Source organism: Hylobates moloch, unplaced genomic scaffold, assembly GCF_009828535.3.
Source record: "Hylobates moloch isolate HMO894 unplaced genomic scaffold, HMol_V3 SCAFFOLD_1, whole genome shotgun sequence".
Taxonomy (NCBI): Eukaryota; Metazoa; Chordata; class Mammalia; order Primates; family Hylobatidae; genus Hylobates; species Hylobates moloch.
Window position 1 is genome coordinate 170,033,830 of NW_026652276.1, and position 18,845 is coordinate 170,052,674.

The following is an 18,845-nucleotide window of genomic DNA, read 5'->3' on the forward strand; positions in this document are numbered from 1 at the left end:
CCCAGGGCCTACCCCCAAGAGATTTAGTTTCAAATCTCTGGGGCCTAAGCATCACTTATCATTGCTGTTCTTAGACCACCCAGATAATTCTGAAGTGCAATAAAGAAATGAGAGGCAGTACTTGACATCCCCTGCCCAGCGTAGATAAATAATTCAGGGTCTTAAAGGAAGCTGACAAAGCAGGATGCACAACAGAAGTCTCATGTCCTGAAATTTCCTCTACTGATTTCCCTTAAAAATTAGGTATAAACAATGTTCTCTTTTCCTCTAAATATTGTTCTATATATTCATATTATCCTATATTTAATATAATTCTACTTACAGTTAACATTCTATATTATAATGGAAGTTTTATGTTTTACTGTTATATTACTATTATAACCGAATAATTTTTTAATGTTTCTTTAAATTATGTCATAAAACTGTATGAACCTATATTGATGCATCCTTAGCACCCAAAGTCTATACTTTACATTGTTGCATTCTTGGTGCTGTACATTCTATACATTTTAACAAATGTATACTGTGTCTACCATTACAGCAACACAATGTTGCTGTAATATTATATAGTATCATACTTTACTATATGTATCATACTTTATAGTGTACCCTAAAAGTTCTCTGTACTCTGCCTATTCATCTCTCCTTCCTCCCTAACCCTGGAAATCATTGATTTTTTTTTTTACTGTCTCCACAGCTTTGCCTTATTCAGAATGTCATATAGTTGGAATCATACAGTATCACAGTCTTTTCAGATTGGCTTCTCTCACTTAGTAATATGCATTTAAGGTTCCCCTAGGTCTTTTTGAGGCTTGATAGCCCAGTTCTTTTTAGAGCTGAATAATAATCCACTGTCTGAATATATATCACAGTTTATGTACCCATTCACTGACTGAAAGATATCTTGGCTAAGGTTTGGTAATTACAAATAAAGCTGCTATAAGCATCCATGTGCAGACTTATGTGTGTGCATAACTTTTCAATGTACATGGGTAAATGCTAAGGAGCACAACTACTAGATTGTACATTATATTTTCAATATTGTTACTTTCCTTTTTTTAGTTTTCTAATTATACAGAAGAGCCACTGCTGTTGCTTACGAAGGAAAAATGAATTTTAATAGCTGGTTGAGACTAAAACTCCATTAAAACATTTTTTTTTTCAAAAAAAGAAAGTTGGAATAAAATCATTGCCATGAACTTTAGAGAGCATTTTTAAAAAATGAAGATAAATAATCCAATATAGTAGTAAAAGAAAGACTTGCAATAAGAAGAAACCAAGACTAAGAAGACATAATGTTGTAGGGATAAACTGGACCTAATCTTTGGAAGAAGAAATTAAATATATTATGATAGTGCTCAGAATTAATTTGACCAGTTTCACTTAGCATAAACAAAATCTTGTTACTTTTTCTCCCCTAACACCACAGAAACAGGCAAATACTATAATATCCAAGTAAGTACCAAAACCAAGTACTCTGACTTCTAATATAGTGTTTTACTTTAAAAATACCTACCTGTTTGAAATCACTGTACATAATCTTTCCAAGTTCAGGCTTTAATGTTGTAACTAAAAGGAAACACAGCAATAAATTAAGGCTAGAATTTATTTTAGGGCTGGTACTCTCAAAACTGTCTTGGCATTATGCATAAACAATATTTCAATTCAGATTTTGTTCTAATTTGCTAAAATGGAAACTATTATTATCTTTGCTATTTAACATGTACTTGGAGGGCCAAGTGTTGTGGCTCATGTCTGTAATCCCAATGCTTTGGGAAGCCAAGGCAGGAGGATCATTTGAAGCTAGGAGTTCAAGATGAGCCTGGGCAGCATAGTGAGACCCTGTTTCTACAAAAAATGTACAACTAGGCAGACATGGCAGTGCACCTGTAGTCCTAGCTACTCCAGAGGCTGAGGTGGGAGGATTGAGCTCAGGAGTTCAAAGTTGCAGTGAGGTATGATCATGCCACTGTACTCCTGCCTGGGTGACAGAGCTAGACCCTGTCTCTAAAATAAATGAATACATAGTATTTGGAAAAAGACAAACACAGATTTTTATAATCTGTATAGGCCTAATGTAATTACTGAACCTCAACGTTCTTCTATTGCACTTTAAGGTGTGTGACAGATGTTCAGGAGGGTCAGATATTAAGTTTCTATCACTGGATCTGTGGGTGAAATTTTTCTAGTTCCTTCTCATTCAGTTATCCTCTAGTTCCTTCTCATTGTTATCCTTAAGCCTCATCAATCCTACACTAGCCTCTTTCCTGTGACTTTTTGCTTTTCCTTCTCAAGTCCTACATATCTTATAACAAATACTGGCCTTGTGATTTATAGCAATTAGTCCAAACTTCACTCTACTTTGTCACAGTCTAATTTTGGAATGGCTTGATTTTATTTTCCAAGTTAATGGCATTCTGTGTCCTTTTAATGATGGCAGAGATCTTATCATAGTCACCACTTTTAACCAAAGCTTCTTTTATATCTCATCTAGCTACAACAAGAGCCTACTAACTGGTTTTCTCAGACCCTTTCATGTCCCATGCCAATCCATTTTCTATATTTCAGGTGGAGATCTCTGTGAGGAGCAAACCTAAGCATTTTATCCCTTGCTTAAATGCTTCCAATTGCTCTTAAGATATAAAAATCAAATACAGCCTAAATGGTCTATGTGACATGCTCTCTTACATCTCCAGGCTCATCTCGATTCTTTCCCTTACTTCATGTTCTCTAGACACACAAATCTACTCCCCGCCACCACTAAGCCTTTGTGTACATGCTATTTCCTCTGATTAAAGACCCTTCACCCTCCACTCTATTTTACTAATTAACTCGTAATTATTCCTCATATCTCAGTCCAAAAATCACACATCCTTAAGGAAGCCTAAAGCAGTCATCTACACTCTTTCATAGTACCCTTGCATATTCCCTTATATTTATTAGTGATATATATGCCTTACTCCACTAGTCTACAAACTCAATACAAGTCAAAACAGTAACTGTTTCTGTTTATCAGTCTTTGTAATCCCAGAACCTAATGTGGCTCCAAAAATAAGTATCTGCTAAGTGAATGAAAGTATTCAACTCAGCCTTCCTGGTACTTATCACAGTGCCTGATAAAGGGTAAGTGGTTCAAAAATCCTAACTAAACCAAATAAATGATTATGCGACAGAAAAATAAATGCAATAAAGTAAGTGTCTAACCTGTTTAAGAAACTTTGCTGAGGGGTATAGAGGTTTCAAAGATTAATGGAAAATACAGCTTGGGAGGGTGGCTCACACCTATAATCACAGCAATTTAGAAGGCCAAGGTGGGAGATCACTTGAGCCCAGGAGCTCAAGACCAGCTTGGGCAACATGGGGAAACCTCTGTCCCCACACACAAAAAAAAAATTAGCCAAGCATGGTGGCACACACCTGTAGTCCAACTACATGGGAGGCTGATGCAGAGGGATGGCTTGAGCCTGGGCTGCAGTGAGCCATGATCATGCAACTGCACTTTGGCCTGTGCAACAGTAGTCTATCTGCCAAAAGTTTTTCACCTAAGGATACCCTCAGAGCTATCATTTTATTCATTCTCAGAGAAATATTAGTCTTTAAAAGTTTACCTCCACTCATTAAAATATACAATCAAATTATACTTACATGCGTAATCTGCAATTGCAGGTTTTGCATGAGAAACACAACTTAGCAAAGAGGATTTTCCAGCATTTGGGAATCTGAAACAAGAATACAAAATTATACACAAATGTCAATATTATTATCTCTGAATTCCTAACAATTCAAGTAGCCTTCTTGAATATATTTGGGATTAAAAGTAGAATATAAATGTATTATAAATAATCTTGAAAAACTTGAGAACATACACTTACATAAAAGGTAAAGATAAATTCATGCTGGACACCGAAGATGTTTCAATATTTAAAGTGTATAATAATTATTCTAATTATGATTTAAAAATAAAAACTCGTTGGAAGTCATAGAAAAACAGAAAGAAATTAAAGAAAAAAAAGAAAAACACCAGCAACTTACTAACTCCAGCCATACACTGACAAAACATTACACTGTTTTGTAAACTGCTTTAAAAAAAAATTTTATAGACAGTTTCAAACATATACAAAAGTAGAGAGGTGTAATAAATTCCATTTAGCTATCACCCAGCTTCAACAAATATTAATACATTGGCAATATACTTCTTAAAATTTGGTTTGAACAGAAGTCCCAATAAGGTCTGTATGTTACAAATACCTGGTGTGTCTCAAATCTATTTTCAAGCTTCCCCTCCCATCTTGTTTCCCATCTGCAATTTAATTTTTAAAGAAACTGGGTCATTTGTCCTACAGAGTTTCTTTTCCAAAGTCTTCATTTTTCTACTAGCACCTACAAGGACACTTAACATGCTCTTTTTCCCTGTTTTCTGTAAAAAATTGGCAGTTTTTATAGAGTCTTAACCATGTTCAAGTTTTAATATTTTTTGAAGGAAGTAGGGGAAAACTACTTTATAGTTGCTTGGCCTACTATTTAAACTGAATCATATAAGGTGAACACTTTTCAATGGTGAAGCGTAATTTACTTAGCTAATTTCCTATTGATAGACATTTAGGTTGTCTACAATTTTTCATTCTAAATAACATTGTAAAAAATACGTATACAGGTAGACAAACACTGTTAATAGTCATCTCTGGGTGGTGGAATTCATAGACAACTTTATGCAAACAAGTGTGCATTTTTTTTTTTGCTAAATAACTTTAAACAATGCAATGACTATCTTTAAACCTTTGCAACTTTTTTCATCTTTTCATAGCTTAATAGCTCATATCTTTTTATTTATTTATTTTTTGAGATGGAGTCTCACTCTGTTGCCTAGGCTGGCGTGCAGTGGCGTGATCTTGGCTCACTGCAAGCTCCACCTCCTGGTTCACGCCATTCTCCTGCCTCAGCTTCCCAAGTAGATGGGACTACAGGTGCGCACCACAATGCCTGGCTAATTTTTTTTGTATTTTTAGTAGAGATGCGGTTTCACTGTATTAGCCAGGATGGTCTCAATCTCCTGACCTCGTGACCCGCCCACCTTGGCCTCCCAAAGTGCTGGGATTACAGGCGTGAGCCACCATGCCTGGCCTATTTCTTTTAGTGTTTTTATTTCAATAGCTTTAGGGGTACAAGTGTTTATTTGTTGTTGTTGTTACATGGATACATTGTGTACTGGTGAAGTCCAGGATTTTAGTGTACCCATCACCCAAGTAGTGTACATTGTACCCAACAGGTAGTTTTTCATCCCTCACCGTCCTCCTATCCTCCCTCCCTCTGAGTCTCCAATGTCCATTATACCACTCTGCATGCCTCTGTGTACCCACAGCTTAGCTCCCACTTATAAGCGACAATATGTGGCACTTGGTTTTCAGTTCCTGAGTTACTTCATTTAGGAAGATGTCTTCATTCTTTTTTATGGCTGAGTAATATTCTACGGTGTGTGTACATATAGATACACACACACACACACACACATTCAATTTTCTTCATTCATTGGTTGATGGGCGCTAAGGTTGATTCCATGTCTTTGCAATTCTAAATGATACTGTGATAAACATGTGTGCAGGTATCTTTTTAATATAATGACTTCTTTTCCTTTGGGTAGATATCCTGTAGTGGGATTGCTGGATGAAATGTTATTTCTACTTTCAGTTCTTTGAGAAATCTCCATACTGTTTTCCATATAGGTTGTACTAATTTGCATTCTCACTCAACAGTGAATTTTAGTGTACCCATCACCCAAGCAGTGTACACTGTACCCAATAGGTAGTTTTGCATCCCTCACTGCCCTCCTATCCTCCCTCCCTCTGAGTCTCCAATGTCCATTATACCACTCTATATGTCTTTGTAAGAGTTAAGTTCCAAGATGGCCAAATAGGAACAGCTCCAGTCTACAGCTCCCAGCAAGATCGACGCAGAAGACGGGTGATTTCTGCATTTCCAACTGAGGTACCTGGTTCATCTCATTGGGACTCGTTGGGCAGTGGGTGCAGTGCACGGAGGGCGAACCGAAGCAGGGCGGGGTGTCGCCTCACCCGGGAAGCACAAGGGGTTGGGGGATTTCCCTTTCCTAGCCAAGGGAAGTTGTGACGGTCTGTACCTGGAGGAATGGTACACTCCTGCCTAAATACTGTGCTTTTCCCCAAGTCTTTGCAACCAGCAGACCAGGAAATATCCTCCTGTGCCAGGCTCAGCAGGCCCCAAGCCAATGGAGCTCTGCTCACTGCTAGCACAGCAGTCTGAGATTGACCTGCCATGAGCTGCAGCTTGGCAGGTGGAGGAGTGTTGTCTGCAATTGCTGAGGCTTGAGTAGGCGGTTTTGTGCTGATAGTGTAAACAAAGAGGCCTGGAAGCTCGAACTGGGTGGAGCCAACCACAGCTCAGCGAGGCCTACTGCCTCTCTAGATCCAACCTCTCTGGGCAAGGCATATCAGAAAAAATGGCAGTGGACAGCTTTGGCAGACCTTAACGTCCCTGTCTGACAGCTCTGAAGAGAGAGTGGTTCTCCCAGCATGGCGTTCAAGCTCTGAGAAGGGACAGACTGCCTCCTCAAGTGGGTCCCTGACCCCCGAGTAGCCTAACTGGGAGACACCTGTCAGTAGGGGCCAACAGACACCGCATACAGGCGGGTGCCCCTATAGGACGAAGCTTCCAGAGGAAGAATCAGGCAGCAATATTTGCTGTTGTGCAGCCTCCACTGGTGGTGATTCCCAGGCAAACAGGGTCTGGAGTGGACCTCCAGCAAACTCCAACAGACCTGCAGCTAAGAAGCCCGACTGTTAGAAGGAAAACTAACAAACAGAAAGGAATAGCATCAACATCAACAAAAGCACATCCACACCAAAATCTCATCTGTAGGTCATCAACATCAAAGACCAAGGGTAGATGAAACCACAAAGATGGGGAGAAACCAGAGCAGAAAAGCTGAAAATTCCAAAAACCAGAGCGCCTCTTCTCCTCCAAAGGACTGCAGCGCCTCGCCAGCAACGGAACAAAACTGGACGGAGAATCAGTTTGACAAACTGAAAGAAGTAGGCTTCAGAAGGTCGGTAATAAAAATCTTCACTGAGCTAAAGGAGAATGTTCTAACCCATTGCAAAGAAGCTAAAAACCTTCAAAAAAGGTTAGACGAACGGCTAATTAGAACAGTGTATAGAAGTCCTTAAATGACCTGATGGAGTTCAAAACCACAGCAAGAGAACTTTGTGATGCACGCACATGCTTCAGTAGCTGATTGGATCAAGTGGAAGAAAGGATATCAGTGATTGAGATCAAATTAATGAAATAAAGCGAGAAGACAAGATTAAAGAAAAAAAGCTGAAAAGAAATAAACAAAGCCTCCAAGAAATATGGGACTAGGTGAAATGACCAAATCTATGTCTGATTGGTGTACCGTACCTGAAAGTGACTGGGAAAAAGTATCCAAGTTAGAAAACACTCTTCGGGATATTATTGAGGAGAAATTCCCCAACCTAGCAAAGCCGGCCAACATTCAAATTCAGAAAATACAGAGAAAAACATAAAGATACTCCTTGAGAAGAGCAACCCCCAGAGATACATAACTGTCAGATTCACCTAGGTTAAAATGAAGGAAAAAATGTTAAGGGCAGCCACACAGAAAGGTAGGGTTACCCACAAAGGGAAGCCCATCAGACTAACAGCTGATCTCTTGGCAGAAACCCTACAAGCCAGAAGAGAGTGGGGGCCAATATTCAACATTCTTAAAGAAAAGAATTTTCAACCCAGAATTTCATAACCAGCCAAACTAAGATTCATAAGTGAAGGAGAAATAAAATCCTTTACAGACAAGCAAATGCTGAGAGATTTTGTCACCACTAGGCCTGCCTTACAAGAGCTTCTAAAGGAAGCACTAAACATGGAAAGGAACAAATAGTACCAGCCACTGCAAAAACATACTAAATTGTAAACACCACTGATGCTATAAAGAAACTGCATCAATTAACAGGCAAAATAACCAGCTAACATCATAATGGCAGGATCAAATTCACACATAACAATATTAACCTTAAATGTAAATGGGCTAAATGCCCCAACTAAAAGACAGACTGCCAAACTGGATAAAGGGTCAAGACCCATCGGTGTGCTGTACTCAGGAGACCCATCTCATGTGCAAAGACACAAACAGGCTCAAAATAAAGGGACAGAGGAAGATCTACCAAGCAAATGGAAAACACAAAAAGGCAGGGGTTGCAATCCTAGTCTCTGATAAAACAGACTTTAAACCAACAAAGATCAAAAGAGACAAAGAAGGCCATTACATAATGGTAAAGGGATCAATTCAACAAAAAGAGCTAACTATCCTAAATACATATGCACCCAATACAAGAGCACCCAGATTCATAAAGCAAGTCCTTAGAGAGCTACAAAGAGACTTAGACTCCCACACAATAACAATGGGAGACTTTAACACCCCACTGTTAATATTAGATAAACGAGACAGAAGGTTAACAAGGATATCAAGGACTTGAACTCAGCTCTGGACCAACCGGACCTAATAGACATCAACAGAACTAACTGTCCACCCCAAATCAACAGAATATATATTTTTCTCAGCACATCGTACTTATTCTAAAATTGGCCACATAGTTAGAAGTAAAACACTCCTCAGCAAATGCAAAAGAACAGAAAACACAAGAAACTGTCTCTCAGACCACAGTGCAATCAAATTAGAATTCAGGATTAAGAAACTCACTCAAAACCACACAACTACATGGAAACTGAACAACCTGCTCCTGAATGACTACTGGGTACATAACAAAATGAGGCAGAAACAAAGATGTTCTTTAAAACCAATGAGAACACAGACATAATGTATCAGAATCTCTGGGACACATTTAAAACAGTGTGGAGAGGGAAATGTATAGCACTAAATGCCCACAAGAGAAAGCAGGAAGGATCTAAAATTGACACCCTTAACATCACAATTAAAAGAACTAAAGAAGCAAGAGCAAACACATTCAAAAGCTAGCAGAAGGCAAGAAATAACTAAGATCAGAGCAGAACTGAAGGATATAGAGACACAAAATATCCTTCAAAAAATCAATGAATCCAGGAGCTGATTTTTTGAAAAGATCAACAAAACTGATAGACCATTAGCAAGACTAATAAAGAGGAAAGGAGAGAAGAATCAAATAGCCGCAATAAAAAATGATAAAGGGGATATCACTACCAATCCCACAGAAATACAAACTACCATCAGAGAATACTATAAGCAATTCTACACAAATAAACTAGAAAATCTAGAAGAAATGGATAAATTCCTGGACACATACACCCTCCCAAGACTAAAACAGGAAGAAGTTGAATCTCTGAATAGACGAGTAACAGGTGCTGAAATTGAGGCAATAATTAATAGCCTACCAACCAAAAAAAGTCCAGGACCAGGTGGATTCACAGCTCAGTTCTACCAGAGGTACAAATAGGAGCTGGTACCATTCCTTCTGAAACAATTCCAATCAACAGAAAAAGAGGGAATCCTCCAAACTGATTTCATGAGGCTAGCATCATCCTGATACCAAAGCCTGGCAGAGATACAACAACAACAACAAAAAGAGAATTCTAGGCCAATATCCCTGATGAACATCAATGTGAAAATCCTCAATAAAATACTGGTAAACCGAACCCAGCAGCACATCAAAAAGCTTATCCACCACGATCAAGCTGGCTTCATCCCTGGGATGCAAGGCTGGTTCAACATACAAAAATCAATAAACCTAATCCATCACCTAAACAGAAGCAATGACAAAAATCACATGATTATCTTGACAGATGCAGAAAAGGCCTTTGAGAAAATTCAACGCCCTTCATGCTAAAAACTCTCAAGAAACTAGGTATCAACAGAATGTATCTCAAAATAATAAGAGCTATTTATGACAAAGCCACAGCCAATCTCATACCGAATAGGCAAAAACTGGAAGCATTCTCTTTGAAAATGGGCACAAGACAGGGATGCCCTCTCTTACCACTCCTATTCAACATAGTGTTGGAAGTTTTGGCCAGGGCAGTCAGGCAAGAGAAAGAAATAACGGTATTCAATTAGGAAAAGAGGAAGTCAACTTGTCCTGTTTGTAGACGACATGATTGTATACTTAGAAAACCCCATCATCTCAGCCCAAAATCTCCTTAATCTGATAAGCAACTTCAGCAAAGTCTCAGGACACAAAATCAATGTGCAAAAATCGGGGGTGGGGTTCCAAGATGGCTGAATAGGAACAGCTCCAGTCTACAGCTCCCAGTGTGAGTGACACAGAAGATGGGTGATTTCTGCATTTCCAACTGAGGTACTGGGTTCATCTCACTAGGGCTTCTTGGACAGTGGGTGCAGGACAGTGGGTGCAGCCCACTGAGTGTGAGCCGAAGCAGGGCAAGGCATCGCCTCACTCAGGAAATGCAAGAGGTGAGGGAATTCCCTTTCCTAGCTAAGGGAAGCTGTGACAAATGGCACCTGGAAAATCGGGTCACTCCCACCCTAATACTGCGTTTTTTACTATGGTCTTAGCAAACGGCACAACAGGAGATTATATCCCACGTCTGGCTGGAGGGTCCCATGCTCATGGAGCCTGGCTCATTGCTAGCACAGCAGTCTGAGATTGAACTGCAAGGTGGCAGTGAGGCTTGGGGAGGGGCGCCCACCATTGCTCAGGCTTGAGTAGGCAAACAAAGCCACCTGGAAGCTCACATTGGGTGGAGCCCACCACAGCTCAAGGAGCACTGCTTGCCTCTGTAGACTCCATCTCTGGGGGCAGGGCACAGCCGAACAAAAGGCAGCAGAAACATCTGCAGACTTAAATGTCCCTGTCTGACAGCTTTGAAGAGAGTAGTGGTTCTCCCAGCATGGGGTTTGAAAACTGACAACAGACAGACTGCCTCCTCAAGTGGGTCACTGAGCCCTGAGTAGCGAAACTGGGAGGCAACCCCCAGTAGGGGCAGGCTGACACCTGACACGGCCGGGTACCCCTCTGAGACGAAGCTCCCAGAGGAACGATCAGGCAGTAACATTTGCTGTTCAGCAATATTCGCTGTTCTGTAGCCTCTGCTGCTGATACCCAGGCAAACAGGGTTTGGAGTGGACCTCCAGCAAACTCCAACAGACCTGCAGCTGAGGGTCCTGACTGTTAGAAGGAAAACTAACAAACAGAAAGGACATCCACACCAAAACCCCACCTGCACGTCACCATAATCAACGACCAAAGGTAGATAAAACCATAAAGATGGGGAAAAACAGAGCAGAAAAGCTGAAAATTCTAAAAATCAGAGCACCTCTCCCCTTCCAAAGGAATGCAGCTCCTTGCCAGCAAAGGAACAAAGCTGGACGGAGAATGACTTTCATGAGTTGAGAGAAGAAGGCTTCAGACAATCAAACTTCTCTGAGCAAGAGGAGGAAGTTCGAACCCATCACAAAGAAGCTAAAAACCTTGAAAAATGATTAGACGAATGGCTAACTAGAATAACCAATGTAGACAAGTTCTTAAACGACCCGATGGGAGCCGAAACCCATGGCACGAGAACTATGTGATGAATGCACAAGCTTCAGTAGCCGATTCGATCAACTGGAACAAAGGGTATAAGTGATTGAAGATCAAATGAATGAAATGAAGTAAGAAGAGAACTTTAGAGAAAAAAGAATAAAAAGAAACGAACAAAGCCTCGAAGAAATATAAGACTACGTGAAAAGACCAAATCTATGTCTGATTGGTGTACCTGAAAGTGACGGGGAGAATGGAACCAAGTTGGAAAACACTCTGCAGGATATTATGCAGGAGAATTTCCCCAACCTAGCAAGGCAGGCCAACATTCAAATTCAGGAAATACAGAGAACAACACAAAGATACTCTTCAAAAAGAGCAACTCCAAGACACATAATTGTCAGATTCATCAAAGTTGAAATGAAGGAAAAAATGTTAAGGGCGGCCAGAGAGAAAGGTCGGGTTACCCACAAAGGGAAGCCCATCAGACTAACAGCTGATCTCTTGGCAGAAACTCTACAAGCCAGAAGAGAGTGGGGGCCAATATTCAACATTCTTAAAGAAAAGAATTTTCAACCCAGAATTTCATATCCAGCCAAACTAAGAATCGTAAGTGAAGGAGAAATAAAATCCTTTACAGACAAGCAAATGCTGAGAGATTTTGTCACCACCAGGCCTACCCTAAAAGAGCTCCTGAAGGAAGCACTAAACATGGAAAAGAACAACCGGTACCAGACACTGCAAAAACATGCCAAATTGTAAAGGCCATCAATGCTAGGAACAAACTGCATCAACTAATGAGCAAAATAACCAGCTAACATCATAATGACAGGATCAAATTCACACATAACAATACTAACCTTAAATGTAAATGGGCTAAATGCTCCAATTAAAGACTCAGACTGGCAAATTGGATAGAGTCAACACCCAAGAGTGTGCTGTATTCAGGAGGCCCATCTCACATGCAGGGACACACAGAGGCTCAAAATAAAGGGATGGAGGAAGATCTACCAAGCAAATGGAAAACAAAAAAAGGCAGGGGTTGCAACCCTAGTCTGTGATAAAACAGACTTTAAACCAACAAAGATCAAAAGAGACAAAGAAGGCCATTATATAATGGTAAAGGGATCAATTCAACAAGAAGAGCTAACTATCCAAAATATATATGCACCCAATACAGGAGCACCCAGATTCATAAAGCAAGTCCTTAGAGACCTACAAAGAGAATTAGACTCCCACACAACAATAATGGGAGACTTTAACACCCCACTGTCAACATTAGACAGATCACCGAGACAGAAAGTTAACAAGGATATCCAGGAACTGAACTCAGCTCTGCACCAAGCGGACCTAATAGACATCTACAGAACTCTCCACCTCAAATCAACAGAATATACATTCTTCTCAGCACCACATCGCACTTAATCCAAAATTGACCACATAGTTGGAAGTAAAGCATTCCTTAGCAAATGTAAAAGAACATAAATTATAACAAACTGTCTCTCAGACCACAGTGAAATCAAATTAGAACTCAGGATTAAGAAACTCACTCAAAATCACTCAACTACATGGAAACTGAATAACCAGCTCCTGAATGACCACTGGGTAAATAATGAAATGAAGGCAGAAATAAAGATGTTCTTTGAAACCAATGAGAACAAAGACACAACATACCAGAATCTCTGGGACACATTTCAAGCAGTGCGTAGAGGGAAATTTATAGCACTAAATGCCCACAAGAGAAAGCAGGAAAGATCTAAAATTGACACCCTAACATCACAATTAAAAGAATTAGAGAAGCAAGAGCAAACACATTCAAAAGCTAGCAGAAGGCAAGAAATAACTAAGATTAGAGCAGAACTGAAGGAGATAGAGACACAAAATACCCTTCAAAAAATCAATGAATCCAGGAGCTGGTTTTTTGAAAAGATCAACAAAATTGAGAGACCATTAGCAAGACTAATAAAGAGGAAAAGAGAGAAGAATCAAATAGACGCAATAAAAAATGATAAAGGAGATATCACCACTGATCCCACAGAAATACAAACTACCATCAGAGAATACTATAAACAACTTTACACAAATAAATTAGAAAATCTAGATGAAATGGATAAATTCCTGGATACACACACTCTCCCAAGACTAAACCAAGAAGATGAATTCCTGAATAGACCAATAACAGGCTCTGAAATTGAGGCAATAATTAATAGCCTACCAACCAAAAAAAGTCCAGGACCAGAAGGATTCAAAGCCAAATTCTACCAGAGGTACAAGGAGGAGCTGGTACCATTCCTACTGAAACTATTCCAATCAATAGAAAAAGAGGGTATCCTCCCTAACTCATTTTATGAGGCCAGCATCATCCTGATACCAAAGCCTGTGAGACACAATGAAAAAGAGAATTCTAGGCCAATATCCCTGATGAACATCGATGCAAAAATCCTCAATAAAATACTGGCAAACCAAATCCAGCAGCATATCAAAAAGCTTATCCACCATGATCAAGTGGGCTTCATCCCTGGGATGCAAGGCTGGTTCAACATACTCAAGTCAATAAACGTAATCCAGCATATAAACAGAACCAATGACAAAAACCACATGATTATCTCAATAGATGCAGAAAAGGCCTTTGACAAAACTCAACAGCTCTTCATGCTGAAAACTCTCAATAAATTCAGTACTGATGGAACATATCTCGAAATAATAAGAGCTATTTATGACAGACCTACAGTCAAGATCATACTGAATGGGCAAAAACTGGAAGCATTCCCTTTGAAAACTGGCACAACACAGGGATGCCCTCTCTCACCACTCCTATTCAACATAGTGCTGGAAGTTGTGGCCAGGGCAATCAGGAAGGGGAAAGAAATAAAGGGTACTCAATTAGGAAAAGAGGAAGTCAAATTGTCCCTGTCTGCAGATGATATGATTGTTTATTTAGAAAACCCCATCGTCTTAGTCCAAATCTCCTTAAGGTGATAAGCAACTTCAGCAAAGTCTCAGGATACAAAATCAATGTGCAAAAATCACAAGCATTCCTATGCACCAATAACAGACAAACAGAGAGCCAAATCATGAGTGAACTCCCATTCACAATTGCTTCAAAGAGAATAAAATACCTAGGAATCCAACTTACAAGGGATATGAAGGACCTCTTCAAGGAGAACTACAAACCACTGCTCAATGAGATAAAAGAGGACACAAACAAATGGAAGAACATTCCATGCTCATGGGTAGGAAGAATCGATATTGTGAAAATGGCCATACTGCCCAAGGTAATTTATAGATTCAATGCCATCCCCATCAAGCTACCAATGACTTTCTTCACAGAATTGGAAAAAACTACTTTCAAGTTCATATGGAAAAAAAAAGAGCCCCATTGCCAAGTCAATCCAAAGCAAAAGAACAAAGCTGGAGGCATCACTCTGACTTCAAACTATACTACAAGGCTACAGTAACAAAAACAGCATGGTACTGGTACCAAAACAGAGATATAGACCAATGGAACAGAATAGAGCCCTCAGAAATAATAACACACATCTTTAACCATCTGATCTTTGACAACCCTGACAAAAACAAGAAATCGGGAAATGATTCCCTATTTAATAAATGGTGCTGGGAAAACTGGCTAGCCATATGGAGAAAGCTGAAACTGGATCCCTTCCTTACACCTTGTACAAAAATTAATTCAAGATGGATTAAAGACTTACATGTTAGACCTAAAACCATAAAAACCCTAGAAGAAAACTTAGGCAACACCATTCAGGACATAGGCATGGGCAAGGACTTCATGTGTAAAACACCAAAAGCAATGGCAACAAAAGCCAAAATTGACAAATGGGATCTAATTAAACTAAAGAGCTTCTGCACAGCAAAAGAAACTACCATCAGAGTGAACAGGCAACCTACAGAATGGGAGAAAACTTTTGCAATCTACTCATCTGATAAAGGGCTAATATCCAGAATCTACAAAGAACTCAAGCAAATTTACAAGAAAAAAACAACCCCATCAAAAAGTGGGCAAAGGATATGAACAGACAATTCTCAAAAAAAGATATTTATGCAGCCAACAAACACATGAAAAAATGCTCATCATCACTGGCCATCAGAAATGCAAATCAAAACCACAATGAGATACCATCTCACACCAGTTAGAATGGCGATCCTTAAAAATTCAGGAAACAACAGGTGCTGGAGAGGATGTGGAGAAATAGGAACACTTTTACACTGTTGGTGGGACTGTAAACTAGTTCAACCATTGTGGAAGACAGTGTGGCAATTCCTCAAGGATCTAGAACTAGAAATACCATTTGACCCAGCCATCTCATTACTGGGTATATACCCAAAGGATTATAAATCATGCTGCTATAAAGACACATGCACACATGTGTTTATTGCAGCACTATTCACAATAGTAAAGACTTGGAACCAACCCAAATGTCCATCAATGATAGACTGAATTAAGAAAATGTGGCACATATACACCATGGAATGGTATGCAGCCTTAAAAAAAGATAAGTTCATGTCCTTTGCAGGGACACAGATGAAGCTGGAAACCATCATTCTCAGCAAACTACCATAAGGAAAGAAAGCCAAACATTGCATGTTCTCACTCTTAAGTGGGAGCTGAACAAGGAACACACGGACACAGGGTGGGGAACATCACACCGGGGCCTGTCAGGGGGTGGGGTTCTGGGGGAGGAATAGCCTTAGGAGAAATACCTAATGTAAATAATGAGTTGATGCACATGTATACCTATGTAAGAAACCTGCATGTTGTGCATACCCTAGTACTTAAAGTATAATAAAAAAAATTTTTTTAAGAAAGAGGAGAGAGGCCAGGTGCCGTGGCTCATGCCTGTAATCCCAGCACTTTGGGAGGCCGAGGCGGGTGGATCACGAGGTCAGGATACTGAGACCACGGTGAAACCCCGTCTCTACTAAAAATACAAAAAAAATTAGCCAGGCATGGTGGCTGGCGCCTGTAGTCCCAGCTACTTGGGAGGCTGAGGCAGTAGAATGGCGTAAACCTGGGAGATGGAGCCTGCAGTGAGCCGAGATCGTGCCACTGCACTCCAGCCTGGACGACAGAGCAAGACTCCGTCTTAAAAAAAAAAAAAAAAGAAGAGTATGAGTTCTCTTTTCACCACATCTATGTCAGCACGTATTGTTTTTTGACTTTTCCATAATGACCATTCTGGCTAAGTTGGTAAATCATTGTGGTTTTAATATGCATTTCCCTGAGTATTAGTGATCTTGAACATTTTCTTATACGTTTATTGGCCATTTGTATGCATATCTTCTTTTGAGAAATGTCCACGTCATTTGTCCACTTTTTAACGTAATTGTTTTTTCCTTGCTGATTTGAGTTCCTTGCAGACTCTGTATATTAGTCCTCTGTTAGATGCATAGTTTCCAAATACTTTCTCCCATTCTGTAGGCTGTTTACTCTGTTGATTCTTTCTTTTGCCGTGCAGAGGACTTTTACTTTAATTAGGTCCCATTTATGTATTTTTGTTGCATTTGGTTTGAGATCTTAGTCATAAATTTTTTGTCTAGGCCAATGTCCAGAAGGGTTTTTCCTAAGTGTTCTAGAATTTTTATAATTTCAGGTCTTAGATTAAAATCTTTAATCTATCTTGAGTTACTTTTTGTATATAATGAGAGATATTAATCCAGTTTCATTATTCTACGTTTGGATATCCAATTTTCCCAGCATCATTTTTTGAATAGGGTATCCTTTCCCCGGTTTATGTTTTTGTGTGCTTTGTTGACGATCAGTTGGTCTTAAGTGTTCGGTTTTATTTCTGGGTTCTCTACTCTGTTCCACTGGTCTAAGTACCTACTTCTATACCAATACCATGCTGTTTTGGTTACTATAACCTTGTAATATAATTTGAAGTCAGGTAATATGATTCCTCGAGATTTGTTCATTTTGCTTAGGATTGCTTTGGCTAGTCGGGCTTTTTTGATTCCATATGAAAATACTATGAAAAATAATATTGGTATTTAAATGGAAATTGTATTGAATCTGTAGATTGCTCTGGGGAGTATGGTCATTTTCACAGTACTGATTCTTCCAATCCGTGAACATGGGATGTATTTCTATTTGTTTGTGTCATCTATGATTTCTTTCAGCAGTGTTCTGTAGTTCTCCTTGTAGAGATCTTTCTCGACCTTGGTTAGGTATATTCTTATTTTATTTTTTGTAGCTATTGTAAAAGGGATTGAGTTCTTGATTTAATTCTCAGCTTGGTTGTTGTTGGTGTACAGCAGTGCTTTTGATTTGTGTATACTGATTTTGTAACCTGAGAGTTTACTGAATTCATTTATCAAATCTAGAAGTCTTTTGAAGGAGTCTCTAGGGTTTTCAAGGTATAAGATCATATGGTTGGCAAACAGATAGTTTGACTTCCTTCTTTCCGTTTGAATGCCCTTTTTTTCTCTTGCCTGATTGTTCTGGCTAGGACTTCTCTTTGCAAACATCTTTGATTTCTTTCTTGGAATAAATGTCTACATGAAGAAATACTAGATGAAATATATGCTCATTTTAAAGGCTTTTGATTATACTGCTAAATTTCCCTTAAGAAAGGCTCACCATGACGGCCAGGCGCGGTGGCTCACACTTGTAATCCCAGCACTTTGGGAGGCCGAGGCGGGCGGATCACCAGGTCAGGAGATCGAGACCACAGTGAAACCCCGTTTCTACTAAAAATACAAAAAATTAGCCGGGCATGGTGGCGGGCGCCTGTAGTCCCAGCTACTCAGAGATGCTGAGGCAGGAGAATGGCGTGAACCCGGGAGGTGGAGCTTGCAGTGAGCTGAGATTGCACCACTGCACTCCAGCCTGGGCGACAGAGAGAGACTCCGTCTCAAAAAAAAAAAAAAAAAAAAAGAAAGGCCCACCATGTATGAAAGACAGTAGTACTAGGAATGGGAGTTGCTTAAAACATACATTGCTAAATCTCATTCATATATTTTCATTAAATTTATCCAACAAATATTTATTTAGCACTCACTTTGTATCAGGCAACATACTGAGCAATGAGACAAAATGATTTCTGCCTTCACAGAGTTCTTATTCAAATTTGAAGATGGTATTTCAAAAACTCTGCCAAACTTTCATTTGGAATAATGGTGGAATACTCTGCAAATATTAATTTGGAATTCTATAAAAACATATAAGCTGGAGGTATTTCAACAATTTCCCTCATTAAAAAAATCTTTCTGTAATGAATTTAAAATAAAATTATGTGAGGTTTCTTAATGACTTGTTTCTCCTGGAGCATATATTTTTTTCATACCCTGTTTCATCCAGGTTCTTAT

At 39.5% G+C, this 18,845-nt stretch overlaps 1 protein-coding gene and 1 long non-coding RNA gene across 3 annotated transcripts in view; one reads left to right on the plus strand and one right to left on the minus strand.

Moving 5' to 3' along the window:
* Positions 1 to 18,845, plus strand: part of LOC131380743 (uncharacterized) — an 83,626-nt gene that overhangs the window by 42,761 nt on the left and 22,020 nt on the right. The window lies entirely within an intron of this gene.
* The window catches only part of GTPBP10 (GTP binding protein 10), a 43,676-nt gene that overhangs the window by 11,462 nt on the left and 13,369 nt on the right, over positions 1 to 18,845 (minus strand). For both annotated transcript variants that reach the window (XM_032761126.2, XM_032761128.2), the window contains exons 5-6: positions 3,646 to 3,719; positions 1,517 to 1,569 (exon numbers count right to left, since the gene is read on the minus strand). In XM_032761126.2, the coding sequence (XP_032617017.1) occupies positions 1,517 to 1,569; positions 3,646 to 3,719 (127 nt within the window). The remainder of the gene's footprint in view (positions 1 to 1,516; positions 1,570 to 3,645; positions 3,720 to 18,845) is intronic.